This window comes from Salvia miltiorrhiza, chromosome 1 (genome assembly GCF_028751815.1).
Source record: "Salvia miltiorrhiza cultivar Shanhuang (shh) chromosome 1, IMPLAD_Smil_shh, whole genome shotgun sequence".
Classification (NCBI taxonomy): Eukaryota; Viridiplantae; Streptophyta; class Magnoliopsida; order Lamiales; family Lamiaceae; genus Salvia; species Salvia miltiorrhiza.
The window spans coordinates 1573167-1589677 of record NC_080387.1 but is presented as its reverse complement, the minus strand read 5'-3'; the positions used below and the strand labels follow the sequence as shown (position 1 = coordinate 1589677).

The window sequence follows — 16511 nt, the reverse complement described above, 5'->3', positions numbered from 1 at the left end:
ATGGTAGGTATATATATAACATAAGTATGTGTAAGTAAATTCAATTAGAAAGGGCATAACTGAAAACTATGGAAAATTTTTAATTAAAAATTTACTATTTTGTGAATTTAGTTTGTATAAGAGCATCAACAGTGGGGGGTGACTTGATAATGAGGGGGACCACATTGGGTCAAAGAGCCTGCAGTGTGGGATGACATGATAGCTGACCTGATCTTTTTAGTTTTGATTTTGGTTTTTTTCATTTAATTTTAATTGCACACATTTAAATTCCACAATTTACTTCAAATTTAAATTGCATTAATTTTAAAATCCTAAAAATTACATTAATTTTAAAAATTTAAAAACATATCCTAAAAATAAAATGAAAGAGAGAATTATTTGTGTATGTGAATGAAGAAATGAGTGGAGGTATTTATAGAAGGAAAAAAAAAGGGGGGGGAGAAAAACAAAAGGGGAGAAACGACTATATTAGCCTTAAATTCGAATTTTTTTTTCTTTAATGGCGCGTGTAACACATGCGGTGCCAAAAAGGGAGATCAGGCCAGACTCGAGTGTGTTGGGGCTGCAGTGGGTGACCCGATCTCGGGGGTTACTCGAGTCCCCCTTATCAGGTCTCCACTGTGGGTGCTCTAACTATAGCAATTCACGTTGCTCACTTCTAAAAATTATAGGGAAAATAATACTACTTATTGTATGGATTGTATTATGATGAGATATCTCAATGAGCTAAATAACATATTCATTTAGACCATCTCAAACAGTGCATCCTAATTTTAAGGTTTTTGGTGGCATCATCATAGACACATCATCATATTCCCCGTTCTTATTTTCACCTTCAACAATACCTTTTTTAAACTCAATTTTTTGCTGACATCAATTATGAAGTAGGCTTCATACTCTATATGAAATGGCTGTGGAATTAACTAAATAAAGTTTGAAATCGTTAGTTCATTGCATTTGATTATACAGAAATACAACTTTCAGAAAAACTTATTGAAAATTTAGTGGTAAGAATTACCAAGTACTGTGTTGTGTACTTTGAGCTATGGCCATTTCGCAAAGTAATTGTGAATTGTGGTGCATCCATTCTACATTGTGTAAGACATCTATACTAATATCTATACTAATATTAAAGCAAAGATTTGTGGGGGAATGTGTTTTCCGCCAATTGCAACATTGTTTTATCCAGTGAGTATTTGGCTGCAAATCCCAGTGGGTATAATTGTTCCCTTTTACTTCTTACATCAGATTTAGCTCCAAAATTGGCGTCCAAACCACCATTTGAAATTTAGAAACAATCAAGTTTGGAGCCAATTTGTTGAATAATCAGCCTATAAATAGTGAATCATTTCACACCATACTTCACTATGCAAACTTTCTATCTCTATTCTTGGTTTTAATTTTTTTTATGTTATTTTGTATTTTATGGAGTAGTTTTTATGTGGTCTTTCTATTTTTATTTTGTTTAATTTTCTGTTATTTACTAGCCAATTATTATTACAATAAAATCTAAACATATGACATTCCTAACTGATATTTTTGAATCTTCTATGCAGATATTTGAATCTCTCCAATCTCCAACAACCACAAAAAAAGTGATGTTAATTATAATATTTATTTTATAGTTGATTTGTGATAGTATATTTTAATTAGTGTCTATAAATAATTTATAAAGAAATAAAATTATTTTAAAAATCATCAATATTGTACAAATAGTTTCAATAAAAAAAATATTTGCATTCAAAAAATTATCATCATTTTTTTTGGTATTAGTTATTACTTAATACTAATTAATTGTATTTGCTATTACTAATATATTAGCGTGTGTTAATATATTAGTTAGTTAAGTTTAACAATTTACAGTGATTTGTTCTATTATTACGTAAAAAGTTTAACAATTTACAGTGATTTGTTCTATTAGTTTGAAATTTATGTTATTTTCGTCTCATTTTTGTTTCTAATTAGATAAGCTTTAATATTGAATTTGAGTCAATCCTCGCGTAAAAGTAAATTACGAACTATTAATAATGAAATTAGTTTATTTGTTTAGAAGATAAAACAATTTCTAAAATAATATGCATAGAAGTATGTCTTTATATGCTTTTAATATACTTGCTATTGAATTAATGAAATTGCAAACAATTAAGTGATTAATTCTAATTCTAAACCCATTAAGGTTCTACTTACATATACATATGAACGGGCAGAATGCTCAAAAAAATTGGCTCGGGTCATCTAGATATTTGCATACGTTGTACTTCAATAAATTTTGTAACTCCTATTAACAAATGCTGGATTCGCGACTATTTATGTTGTACTATCTTATAATCTAACTATAATCTAACTAAATGCTGGAGTATTATGTAATGTAAATTTTCATTTTCATTTACTTACTTTGTATTTTGTTTTATATCACTTAAATATATATTAAAAATTATATATTGCTACTATTATATATGATAAATACGTATTAATAATCGGCCCGTGCAGAGCACGGGTATAATACTAGTAATATATAAAAGAGGAGTTTTTTTCCTCCATGTTTTCCCTCTCTTTTTCTCTCTCTTCTTCCACCAAAATTTTCAATATTTTTTCTTTTTATTTTTTTATAATTTAATTATTTTCTAAACATCATCAAATTTGATTCATGAAAAAAAAATCAATAGTATGTATCTTAAATTTAATATAGTATAAAAATCATCAAAAAATAATTTAAAATGAATAGTTATGAAAATTTTTAAATATTTTATTTTTTGTCTCCTCATTATAGATTTACAACTTTTTATTTATGTTCATGTATGAAAATATTTTTTATGATTAATAATAATATATAAGATAATACGCATAATGCAAATTTTCATTATCGAATAATTTTTAAATTTATTTAATAACTATAATATAATTACACTTTGTATAAATTGAAAATTTACATTTTTAAATTCAGAATTTTATTGAGTAATTGTTGTGAAATATTATATTTTATTCTTAAAACATATTTGTATTTATTATTATTATTATTATTATTATTATTATTATTATTATTATTATTATTATTATTATTATTATTATTTATTTATTTAAATTTATCGTTTAATTTCAATGTCTGTCGTGCATCGCACGAATGAGCGTATACTAGTAATTGTAAATTACCACTTTTAATTTCTTGAGGATACTCCACGCCTCAAAATTTCTCCATCTTTTGTCATCAAATTTACAATTCCTAACGCGAGCCCAAACTTTCCCCCATTCAATTGTTGGAAACTGCCAGCCGATTGGTCGACTTTCGATCCACCATTATTGCCATCGACCCTTGCCCCTTTCATTTGTGCTTCAATCATCGAAAACAACCGAATCCTTATTCATATGGAGAGTAGTTGGAGAAAATTGCATTAATTTTTTAAGAATTTATCGTTGCATTCTGAGAGAACCGTATCGTGCGTGTGAGAGATAAAATTGTTGTGAGAAAATCGTGTTCAACATGGAGAGAGAAAATTATTGTTGGTAGAGAACGTGTGAGATGATTTTGCCGGGAAAATTTAACTGTTGAAAACTATGTTTTCATATAATATATAGATATAGATATAGATATATAGATAACGGCAACTTCTGCTATAGGGCCTTTTTTGAGGATTGGAGGGTTTCTCTGTTTACCTTGTTGATTTCTTTTTTATTCATCATGCTTCATCAATCTTTTCACTATCAAGCTTATAATTTCATTCATCTTTCCTAACACGTAGAAGAAAGGTCACCAAGGAAGATGGAATATAGTGATAGCGATACAACTTCAAACTCCATTTACACTCAAATAATAGTGATACGAGTTCAAAATTCCTAAAATGCAATCTATTCACATGTAATGCATTTTTAGACTCAGTTATGACTGGCTTGCCTCCTGACCGACAACTGATATCGTAGAGGTTGCTGGATCACTTCCATTGCCATTAGCATCAAGTTTTACTTCTTCCTGACGCTCTCGATTCTTTTGCTCCTTCACCAACACAGGTTGGAACTGATAGCAATTGGGAAGTAAATCACATCATAAGATTTTACCACGCGCTTCACTTTGAAGGATAAGGTAATACTGAAAGATTCAACAATACCTGGTAAATAGAATATATGACATTCCTTCTTATTCGTGCCATCATATCTACGAAAAGATTGTATCCTTCCAGCTTGTACTCGATGAGTGGATCCCTCTGTGCATACCCCCGTAAACTTACGGCTTGCTGAACAAATTTTATTGCCTGCAAGTGTTCCTTCCATAATCGATCAATGTTGGTCAATACTAGGAACTTTTCTGCTTCTTTCATTAAACCTGGAGCCTCTTTCTCCACTATTTCCTGGCACAAGAGAGAAACATATTACATAGAATACAGACAAAACCGACATCATCAAACTGACAACTCCATGAACATTTTGATGGGATTCCAATCAAAGCCACTTGCTGGGCCAATAGCATATAAACTTTTCTCTACTATGATTAAATGGACTCTCTTGAACTGTCCTCCATATGATGTAAAATGGCTGCATATTGACTAACCCGTTTTTGAAGATATGCCTCACGGCCACGAAGGTGAAGATAATCTCTTAGTCCATCATAACTGGAGCTTTTACTTTCCATCAACTCCGGGGTCAAATCATTCAAAAGATAGCAATACCTATAGAGATGAACAGGTAAAGCTATAGAAGTAACCGGCTAAAGGTTACTGTTGGCAGAATTAATCACAAATAAAAACACACACATATATGAATATATTAGGCTTTTAGCATCATCAAGAGGGTAAACTAAGTTTGTAGCACCAAATACAAAATAGATTGGGATATGCACTTATACATCAAAGAACTTCCCTGGAATACCCTTGGCAGCTAGCACTAAGAGATTGTTTGGTTGAGAACTGGAGCAATTTTGAACTTCGGTTCAAAACTCTATTTTCTTGGAAATCTTGAAAATATTTTTTTTTTCAATTTTACATCTCACTTCTTAAACATGATTTGACATTCGTAGTGAAAAGTGTCACCCATTTTTTTAATCAACTTCTACTTGCAACAATCATCCTATTAACAATTTCTCTAGGCATGACAAGTCAAAATTTTCTTGCCAAATCTACCAAGGAACACAAACTTCACTCTTACACAACTCTTTCATTCCAAAAACTCTCAATTCTTCAAAATTCTCGACCAAACACTCCAAAAATCATACACCTTGAGGCCACTGAGACATCTGTTACAAACTTAGGAATTGGGTCTATATTTAGTTTAGGAGTCAAATAAAGAAACTAGAGGATAAGGAATTTAATATGATCAAGTAGTTAATCACAAATTTTCCATTCAGCAAAAGATATAGAAATGAACAGCATGATGGCAACGATTACAGAACATGATACAGCAGAGGACTGAACAAACAGGGATTCTTGTCAGCCCCATTGGGTAAAACCAAAATTTCAAGGACACATTATTAAGTTCAGTTACATACTTGCAGGATGGAATATTCCACTTACTGCTGAAGTTTTGCTATAAGCTTCTCAAAGTCCCAGCTTTCTCTTGGAGCATCGGTACCAATATTTGCCTAGATCATTGAAAATAATCAAACAAATATTATAAAAGATACAGAAAGCATAAAGAAGGTATAAATAATACCAGTGTGTTCAGATGTCTACCTCTAGTATATCATCCATTGTTAATTCAGCATATTCAATTAGGAGAGCTTGGAGGTCGTCAGACTCCAAGGCTCGCCTCCTCTCTGTATATACTCGATCTCTTTGGCTGTTTAAAACCTCATCATATTCAAACAATTGTTTTCTAATGTCAAAAAAGTAATTCTCCACTTTTCTCTGAGCTTCATCTAGTGCTTTTGTCAGCATCTTGGATTCAATTGGTAGATCTTCAACTCTAAAAGCTCTCATCAAACCCTGAAAGTTACAATTTTATTCACATCTGAACAACCATATCCTGATTAACACGGACAAAACCCTGGAGAGCCAGAGATAACCTGAATCCTATCTCCACCAAATATGCGAAAGATGTTATCTTCCAGACTAAGAAAGAATCGGGAACTTCCGGGGTCTCCCTGTCTGCCACTACGACCGCGTAGCTGAATAGAGGGAGCAGAAGATAAAAGAAATTAAAAGTAGATTAAACAGCAAAACTTGTATAAAATAGTAAGTTCCTATCACTAGAGAGGCACTGAATCCCTATGCCTGAACATAAGAAAGATATTAAAGCCATACCTGATTATCAATGCGGCGAGACTCGTGACGCTCTGTACCTACAACATGAAGCCCACCGGCTGATACAACCTAAGAAGACATTATACATAAAAAATTGTTTATCAAATGAAATTTAGGTAGTGAAGCCATAAAGCTGGGTGGGATAAGCTAAGAAGCTTCTTTTTGCCAGACCCCCTCTCTCCTAGTTTTTCTTTTTTGAGTGAATAATTTCTTGATATGTGCATTCCATGGATCAGATGCAGACAGGATGGATGAAGTTACATGTTTACTCTTTCAATCTTTTGATGCAGAATGGTCACACATATATATAAGCTATGTGTTAATATCTGTGTGTACCATGGATCAGATGCAGACAGGATGGAGAGAGGATAGTAAATAAAAAAATCCTAATTGTGTGTGAGATACAGGAAAATTCATCAGCTGAGGAATAAGCACATGCATTAGTTACCTTCCTCCTTTCTTCCTCTGTGTAAATCTTATATTCTTTAACAATTTCTAGAAATGCGCTGCGTAGCTTTGAGATGACGTCATCCTGAACAGGACCCTGGATGTTGAATACTTGAATTTTTATTAGATACTCCATAAAGTGTTGTATGAGCAAATGCATATGTTTCAACTCTATGAAGCCTGGATTTCACCTTTTCACAAGAATACGATAGTCTCTCTTCGGCTTCAAGCTCAGTTATTGACCTTTGGCCCCATGTTTTGACAGCCAACTCTACAGCTTCCTCCGCCAATTTGGTGTTCTCCTTGGATAGTGAACATGGAAAAAGGCTGTCCTTTACCTGGAGTTTGGTTCAGTTATGTCAAGGTAATAAAAAGATCAAGAAGAAAGAAGTTAAATGAGAAATAAGATAAATTAGACATTTCCCACCTTCCATGTTTTCTTTGGAGGAGCCTTCTTTACAGAGACGAAAACTCCTTCAGCTGGCCTTACAACTCTGCGTCAGTTCAGAATCAAAATTCAACAATGTCAACTATAATAATCAGTGTTCAATATCTTTCACACCCTCAAATTGATTGACATCACCATAATGCAAATGTATGCGGATGCCCAAAAGATTTCGCTTATCATGAATATCAGTTGTTTAAACCTCATGTAACCAAATAAGTTGTTGAGTGCTTTATCTTTCATATACAGAAGAACCATTGTATTTGTTGTCAGAAAGGCAATGTGTTACTGATTGACTTGAAAGTGCTGAATGATTTTTTCACTGTAAGTAAGAAGCCTTCTCTAACAGAAAGTTGTTAAGGTATTTGTGATCTAAGAGTGAAATAGCAGTTTGTAGCTGCAGCACAATGGACATCATAAAAGAGGATGGAATTCCCTCTCCTTGCATGATTCGTAGGAGCCATGAATTGTAAGGAAATCGTTATTGATTAAGTTGAAAATGCTGACGGATAGTCCACTATAAGCAGCCTTTTGCATTAGAAAAATAACTCCTCTACTCGTGAATTCAAACTTAATTGCTAAATTCAGATCAAGAGATTGTAACTGCAGTTTACCGGACATATGAGAGAGGATATTCCCCTTGCACGGCATATATGAAAAGCACCCACACATGCAAATACCATTAATACTTTTTTTTTGTCAAGTGGTCGATGTTAAGACAATACCTTGGCATCAATATCTCACGTAACTTTAACCTAGCCATAAATTCTGCATTACCACCAAGGATTATGTCGGTACCACGACCAGCCATGTTTGTTGCAATTGTAACGGCCCCTAGACGACCACTCTGAGCCACAATTTCAGCTTCTCTTTCCACATTTTCTGGTTTTGCATTCAGAACCTTTAAAGATATGACATCAGATAAAGCAGTCCCCAGAAAAAGTGATTTAAAAAAAGAAGGTTCATCACATCATCAACTCTTCAGTCTAGAAGCTCAAAAGAAGGTAAATTATCAGGATAACACTAAGTAAACCTCGTGTGGAATCCCAGCTTCACGAAGCTGTTCAGACAAAGCATCACTTTGCTCAACACTGGTTGTGCCAACCAGAACTGGTCGGCCTGTTTTATTCATCCGAGATATCTCTACCACAACTGATCGCCATTTTCCTGTAGTTGCTCTGAACACTACATCTGATTCATCCTTCAGTGTGTGGGAAAGGGAGATATAAAGTTAACAGAAGTCCTTAATATAAAGCAAAAGGTAAGAAGAAAAATTATAAGTACAAGTTGGCAAAACCCCATTATCAAATTCATCATGGATTTCTCAATCTAAATCCAAAAGTTAAGAAAGGAAACATGGATCCACATCAATATCTTTACGGGAAGGCATGCATAAAAGAGAACCTTTCTTATCATGGGCTTGTTTGTGGGAACAATTGTCACTTTGAGTTTGTATATGCTCTCAAATTCTGCACTCTCAGTAGCAGCAGTACCAGTCATGCCACATAGTTTTGGAAACTGAATCAGCCATTGCATAAAAACATCATAAAAAGCATAGTAGTCATAAATACACCATAGTAGATATATAAACCACAAAATTGTGACTAGCAGATTACTCAAGTATACACACATACCTGGAGAAAGAAGTTTTGGTAACTAATTGAAGCCAAGGTCACGGTTTCATTTTGTATGGGTAACCCTTCTTTTGCTTCAACTGCCTGGTGAAGTCCATCACTCCAGCGTCTCCCCTGTGGATAATGTAATTAACTCTACAGTACACTTAACTCTCGAAGAAAATGAAGCAACAGGAACAGGAATACTCATGCAAAATTTCAATATGGAAGAAAACTCCTATGGTTTGAGCAGGGAAAGTAGTGGAGACAGCATAGCTGCTCCACCATAAAGAAATCTGTTTGAATACAAATATCGGTTATTAGAATCTATATTGGTGACTTTCACACAAGTCTTAAAGGTTTAATAGTTAAGATGATTTTACAAAACAGAGAAATGAAACATTCAGCACCGAACTAAAAAGCAATGTACGCCTCTCACTCCAAAAGACAAAGAAGGTAATATACGCCTATTGCATCATAATTAGTAAAATTGCAACAGCACCAGGGGTTCGCAGACTTGGGCTCATACAGGACCACTAATAATCATGATAAAAAATAAATCAAAACTCGAGATTTGCAGACTTGTGATTTTATCTAAAAATTACATGCAAGTGCATAAATAAAAGCAAGAAAGAGTGGAACATCATTAATGCAACTAGATAGCTCTCGGTGAAATGGTTGTGGAGGGAGGGGGAGGGGGAGGGGTAGGCCATATTCACTTTTTTATAAGGTACAATTTGACCTGCACCAGGAGCTGTCTCAGTGTTAGAAAGATGCAGCTATTTGTGTAATTAATGAAGATGGCTTTTTTCATTTTATTTCAATTTTCTTTTAGGGGTACTCCAGATGTAGTTAGAGGGTCACCTGCATTACTCGCCCAGTAAATTCATCCACTATAAGAACCTCCTTGCCTCTGATTATGTAGTTCACATCTCTGAGAAAAAGTTCCTTGGCTTTTATTGCATTTAATATGTATGATGCCCACTGCTCTCTCGGATCATATAAATCTTTTACATTTAGAATTTCCTCAGTATCTGCATAACCTTGTTCTGTAAGTAAAACTGATTTTTGTTTCTCATCAACCTGCATGTTGCACCCAATCTTAGTAAGAAAGGTGCTATATTTGTCGCCGATGACAACAGAAAAAGAATAATATCCATATCATAGGAATATATAATCATGCAATCTATATGAGGTTTCATTATAATTGGGTAACAGCATACTCCACTCACCTGAAAATAGCATTATTTTACCAGAATTTTGTATTACAAGACGAAACAACTCAAGAAAGCTCGTTTTTAATGATTTAACATGTCAAAACCATCATTAGGAAATGAGAAGTTTCTTACAGTATAATGTATATCTCGTTCAAAAGCAGAGGCTATCTTAGCAGCTTTGTAGTACCGATCACTTGGTTTTTCTGCAGGACCTGATATGATGAGAGGTGTCCTTGCTTCATCGATCAGAATAGAATCAACCTCATCAATCACACAGTAATTAAAACGTCTCAAGACAAGTTCTTCAACACTCTGTAAGATCACATCAATAATTTCAGACAATCATGTGATTTTTAACACAACTTGTATTAGCATAATTGGATTACTAAGAAAGGATAACTTTCCGTGGCAAGATTATCTCTTAAGTAGTCAAAGCCCATTTCACTGTTTGTGACGTACGTGATGTCGCATGAATAGTTTTCCCTCCTTTGTTCGCTTGTCATATTTTCTGCCATGATTAGCTGAATATCAGAATCTGGACATATATATTCGTTGGAGTTGCGATTAAGATTTAAGCTCCTACATAACTTTTCTATGACAAAATAAGTAGAATTCTACATCCAAGGCATACATCCTCATAGTGACCATTTAAAAGTGGCATAAAACTAAAGAAAGAAGAAGAATGCAAATGATTTCTTCAGAAGTACAATCAGAATGCTCACCATGATATGCAAAACAAATTGATTCACAAGTATGATTCCTTATACCAACAGCTCGTTACAATGTTCATTAAATTCACCACATGCAGCAAAGGTTGTTGTCAATTACTACAGCTTCTTATAAGTTATAACGAATACTGTCTGAATTACCAATAAAAGTTCGGATACTAATTATCAAGCCTGCAAGAATCTTGTGGTTCTGGACAAGTTAAGCGGAACACACTTTTTACATTGCTCCAGTTTTGTGAGTTAAATGTAGGAATGAGCTGTTTTATAAAAGGTCTGTCTTGCTAATGATTATTATTTATACCAAGAGAATAGGAAGAAGCGTTGTTAGGTCTAAAGAAAATGGAAGAAGTAAGAAGCAAACGCAATTAAAATTACCAATGTCTGAAGCAGAATTCTAAGTCATAGAAATATTGAATGCAAATGGCTGAAGTATAAGCAGTGATCAAGAAGTAATATGTAAACAAGTGACGTACGCTGAATTAAGCCAACCTTCAATCCAAGGAAACGTGGAACTTGACCAACCCATTCGCAATCTCTTCTAGCCAAATAGTCATTAACAGTAACAACATGAACTCCTTTGCCAGCCAATGCATTAAGGAAAGCAGGCAATATAGCAACAAGTGTCTTTCCTTCTCCAGTTTTCATTTCAGCAATTTCTCCTTTGTGAAGAACCATACCGCCTGTGTAGAATACAAATCAATAAGAGCGAGTTAAATCAGTTCCAGCAAAAAAAAAAAAAAAAAAAGTATGAATTGGTATTCAAGCCAAGTAGAGAGGACCAAACCAACCTATCAATTGAACATCGAAGGGGCGAAGACCTAGAACCCTTTTAGAAGCTTCCCTCACCACCGCAAATGCTTCCTGCAGGGAAACAAATTACTTGAAGCCTAGTAAACAGGAGCAGTGGAGGCTATCCGCTTCCACTTATTTAAACATAAACATGTTAAGGCGTATACTTTTCATAATTGATAAGATACACGATTGAATATATTTATCATTATTACTAGAATTTCTCCAATCTCATCCTTTCAATGTGATACGAATCAAGTAAAACTAGCTCAAATGCTAGAACTTATCAAGGGCCTTGGCTTATTCCAAACTTCCAATCCATCTTAGAAAGCATGGATTAACCTATACTATTTTTGTGGATCCAGGCTAATCCTCAAAAGTGAATGCCCCTTAAAAATTGTGAGGCAGGGGTTAAGAAATGGGGTTTTACAGTTAAAAAAGAAAGACAGAAAGAAATGATAGTAAGTGGAGTGAACGTACAGGTAAAATGGAGTCCAAAGAATCACCGCGTGCGGCGCGCTGTTGCAAGGTACAAGTCCTTTCCCTTAATTGGGAATCGGAGAGAGACGAAATCTCAGACTCCATCTTATTGATGAGTGATACGGTGCTAGCATAACTCTGTCTGGTAGACTCTCCGGTGTCCGTGCCACCTCCGAAAATCCCGCCGAGCAATCCGCCCAATGCCGCCACTGGGGCCCACCTCCTTCTGCCCACGCCCCTTGCTCTAGCTCTGAGGGGTTTAGCTCCAACATCAAACACCAACCAATTGCTGGCTCTTGAGACGGTGAACTTAGAAGACACTGAGGTGGCTGCGATGGAGGGGCAGTGGCCGGCGGCGAGCCGCGGAGCAACTGCCATAACTGTGGTTAGCAGAGAAGGTCTGAATTTGTGAGAGGGAAAATGAGGTCTCAATTTTACGCAACCGATAAGGCCACCTTGCTCGCTTCATAATTATCATTTATCCACCTATGATAATAAGCTCTGTCGTCTGTCGTATCGTAGGCCAAACAACAAACAAATTATTTGTAGTTTCAATATATGAAAATGAGAGGCGATTCGAGAAATTCTAATAATAAGGATAAATATATTCTAAAATATATACCAACTAAATTATCGTATAACAAATTATAATCACAATAAAAATATAAGTTTTAGTTGAATATATTTCAGCTGGACATAGGAAAAAGAAATAAAAAATAAAGAATAATTCATAATAATAAAATTTGATATTATGAAAAGGTGCAAAAAAGTTAAATGAAAAATTATAAATATAAATAAATTGAGAAATGGACTAATTAAAAAAAAAGAAAAAAAAAGTAGAGAGGGGAGAGAATGTTTTTAAGTTTTAATCTTTAAATAAATATAATTTTTAAATTTTAAATTTATTATCTACATAAAATATACTATCTCCGTCCCGGCCAAGGCGATACATTTGCTTTTTGGCACGAGATTTAAGGAGTTGTAGATTAGTGTTTTAAGTACATCTCCAATCGCCGGTGCAAAGGGAGGCTCGATCCGGGGCGCTGGAGGCCTGGCCGCGCTGGAGAACCGACCTGATGCGAGGCCGCGTCGAAGTGGAGACCCGGGGCAAATGGGGGAGATGGCTGGCGCACCCCATTAAAAAAAAAATTCAAAATTCTATTTTTTTTTTAAATTTAGTCGTTTGAATTTTTTTTCTTCTTTAAATCGACCGTTGGAAGCCAACGGTAGTATAGCCGTTTGTAATTCTGCCCCCCCATCTATATATATCCCAACTTAATTCCATTCATTTCATTACCTAAAAATCATCTCCACATCAAAAATTCTCTACAAAAAATGTCCTTCTCCTGTCACGACCGGACTTAATTAAGGATAATTAAGTCGGGAAACCATGACCAAGGGTTGGAGATAAGAAGCGGGATAGAATGGGGATGAACGAATAAGAAATAAACAATGAAGAAACATACTTAATCATTAATAACGAAGGGAATATTTACAACAGAGTTGGAGTCGTAATGACTTGGTCAAACTAGTAAGTCGGATAGCTCTGACTTAGCCAAAATAATATGAAGTTCTTTTGAGTACGCAGCGGAAGAAGATTCTGATTACATGTATGAAGACATGTACTCAAGAGTTCATTAACACATATAATTCCAGACAAAAGAGATTTCCTACTCGTCACTTCATCACCACCAGCTACTGCTCAACCTGCACATTTAGAAATACATGCAGGGCTGAGTACAAAGGTACTCAGTGGGTACATATACCTATAGAAACTTGCATTGAAAACATAAATTGTCATGCCATCTTATCAGTACAGCAAGGGAGTTTTCATGAAATAGGCCCAAGCTTACTAAATTCTTTTGCGATTCTTAAAGTTCGACTGATCAGTCTAAGTTCTCTTGTATTTTATCATATCTGAAGCTTGTGTGCTGGAGAGGTGGCCACCTCTCACGGACACCTGACCAGCCAACCCGCTAGATGACTCGCGGCCCTGGTTGTACACTAGCCCTGGCAGGATAGCTATCAACTGCTCAGGACCCGAATTCGATTACTTTAACTTGGCATTGCCTCATCAGATAGATATCATACTAAATGAAACATTTTATGGCAAGACAATAACTGAAATAACTTTCTGTTCATAGATTCTGTAATAACTTGCTTGAAAGTAACATTAAACTGATTTGATATATCTGAAAATAAACCTACCTGATAACGATCTCGGTGATTCGGTGGTTCCTTGATTGACTGTTATTCCTGACCTTAACCTTGATTGCGTGAAAATACATAAGATACTTACTCGGAAAAAATTCTCAGAATGAGAATGCATAATTAACCATGCATGAATCTGGTATGAATGAACTACTCTCTAGAATGATAGTCGGGGAATTCTACTATTGATCCTCTTTAATAGATTTAGCTAACTCTCGTTTATCGCGGTCGAATAAAGCTGTGACTCTTCCTTTCTCATCGGAATATTCTAATTATAAACTAAATAATCTCGTCCTGGTATTCGATCGAAGTAAAAGAACTAACTCGGCTTTAATCAAGATGTGACCTCGTAGAAATTTATCGGGCTTAACAGTAGAACATACTCACTATTGTAGGTTCAAATAATGAATAGGCTCAAAGTAATAAGGTAGCCGATTAATTAAACACAACAAGGGGTTTTAATGAAATAAATAAGGGCAGCTCACTTTAAATCATTTGGGCTTGAAGGAGATAGTAATAAGCTCATTAATTAAGAGGCTCAATAAAGTAGCTTGATAATTAATTACAAATGGCTCGAATTAAAGCACTGCAACTGTCTAAATAAAATAATGGAAGTGTCCCAATGATATTCTAAATAAATGTGGGCTGGAAAGAATAAATCTTGGTCCAATAGGCAATTTAATCGGCCCAAATGAAGAATTAAACTGGCCCAACGAAATATAAATGGGATTAGAATAAAGTCTATCACAATATACACTTTAGCCCATCTCGTTTAAAATTTAGAGCCCAACAGAAAAATAGTAAAAATGGCCCAATCTCATAATTAAAAGAAAAGCCCAAAATCAAACAAAATAGGAGCCCATCCCCTGATTAACACTCGGCTCTCTCTCTCTCCCCAAAACCAATTCTCGCCTTTCTCTCTCTAATCTTTCTCAATGCCGGCCGTTCGGCCCCTTCTCCATAATCGATCGGCTCTTCCTTCTCCGGCCACTCAGCTACCGCCTGCTCCGAGCGGCGTCGACTGCCGACGCGTCGACCCCCGGTGACGTCCTCCCTCTCTCTCCTCATGCAGGTACCCAGTCGAGCCCTAACTCTGGAAATCATCGCCGCGGCCGCATCCTTGTCTGAATCCGGCGAGCTACCGCCGCCTAGAAGCGGTTCCATCCAATTCCCGTCTCCATATTCCCCCTTCGACGTCAAGCCCTAGCTTTCAGAAAAGGGAAAAACGCCACTGTCGAGTGACCACTGCTGCTGTGCACGAGTCTCTGCTCGGCCATGGTTCCGGTTGGCCTCAGCGACTCTCCAGCTCTGACGCCCTTGGAAGCTCCATTGTCGCGCCGTCTTCCCGATTCAGAGCAGGGCAGCAGCCCACTCCTCTCTAAAGCTAAGTCAAAATCTCGCCCCCTTTTCTACCGGTTCCCAACGTGAATATAGACAAGTGCAATCTCTCCTTGTTTTGCATATGAAACATGCTATGCTCGATTGAAACTTCGTATATACTATCACTTGTACAAGAGCAAATAGTTGGTGCTTTGCTAAGTTCAAGATGCTTATGAGGGTCTTATATCATGTGAAACTAATCATGATCATGCTTGGTATGAATGTTTACTGGAATGGGTATTTGAGATAGTGAATTACCTTGAATGTGTTTGAACTGATTGCTTGCTGTTGGAGTTGAAAGAAATGTGTAATAACTGAAATGAATTGAAGGTGCCATGTTGAAACGAATGGAGGAGACTTGGACTGAAAATAGCAAAGTTAAGGACAGAGCTTACCTTGCAGTTGTTTGGTTTGATTGATGTATTGTTCGTTGTAGTTGATTAGTTCCAACTGGGGAATTAACTGAAATGAACGATGATTCTTGTTTTAATGCAGGTGAACTAATCAAAGAGAATGAAGTCATTGAAGCCAAGCCTTACCTTGAGAGCTTCGACCGAACGAGCTGGGGCTATTCTTTGATTCTCTTTTGGGTGAAATGAGTTGAGAGTGAAAAAATGCATTTGTTGGCTGTGTTGATACTAATAGAGAAAATGAAGCTGCATACTTGAGTATGCTAGAAAGATGACCAGGCATAGGGTGGCTGGAGGTAGAGATTTGAGGGAACCGGGCATTCATGGAAGGCGGCTGAAAGACTTCTCTGGGGCTTTTGCCGATGGCTGATGAGATGAAAGTGCAGAGGGGGTGGTCGGCTGTTGCTCCAGCTCTCTGCTTTTACCTTTCTCTCTCTTTGACTTTTGTGCTCAAACTTGAGTGAGTGGCAGTAAGTGGGCCATGTAAGTCCCAACCTTTGTAATATACTATACGAATTTCCCAAGCTGGGAACTAAACTGTAAATAAAATACTGGTTCGAGTTC

General features: G+C 35.9%; 1 protein-coding gene across 2 annotated transcripts; it reads right to left on the bottom strand.

The window, feature by feature from the left end:
* Positions 1 to 3771: 3771 nt before the first annotated feature.
* On the bottom strand, positions 3772 to 12459 carry LOC131007220 (protein translocase subunit SECA1, chloroplastic). 2 transcript variants are annotated; one of them, XM_057934371.1, is made up of 20 exons: positions 11947 to 12459; positions 11466 to 11538; positions 11151 to 11357; positions 10355 to 10457; positions 10082 to 10262; positions 9597 to 9815; positions 8754 to 8867; positions 8524 to 8637; positions 8153 to 8320; positions 7845 to 8020; positions 7102 to 7168; positions 6866 to 7012; positions 6676 to 6771; positions 6228 to 6296; positions 5990 to 6091; positions 5658 to 5909; positions 5499 to 5566; positions 4541 to 4658; positions 4101 to 4340; positions 3772 to 4009 (listed from the first exon to the last, which is right to left on the bottom strand). In XM_057934371.1, exons 1-20 carry the CDS (start codon positions 12322 to 12324, stop codon positions 3875 to 3877), a joined length of 3027 nt encoding a protein of 1008 aa, XP_057790354.1. In that variant the 5' UTR covers positions 12325 to 12459; the 3' UTR covers positions 3772 to 3874. The 2 variants fall into 2 exon arrangements, with proteins under 2 accessions (XP_057790354.1, XP_057790355.1); XM_057934372.1 differs by lacking the exons at positions 3772 to 4009; positions 4101 to 4340 and having other exon boundaries at positions 5474 to 5566.
* Positions 12460 to 16511: the final 4052 nt, after the last annotated feature.

What these genes read in the sequence shown, in the direction of transcription:
- LOC131007220 (XM_057934371.1), bottom strand. Translation starts at nt 12,324, where the DNA reads ATGGCAGTTGCTCCGCGGCTCGCCGCCGGCCACTGCCCCTCCATCGCA. An exon ending in CTCCAAAGAAAACATGGAAG is followed by an intron (nt 7,013 to 7,101) that starts GTGGGAAATGTC and finishes ACCAAACTCCAG; the next exon opens with GTAAAGGACAGCCTTTTTCC. An exon ending in CTCGCCGCATTGATAATCAG is followed by an intron (nt 6,092 to 6,227) that starts GTATGGCTTTAA and finishes CCCTCTATTCAG; the next exon opens with CTACGCGGTCGTAGTGGCAG.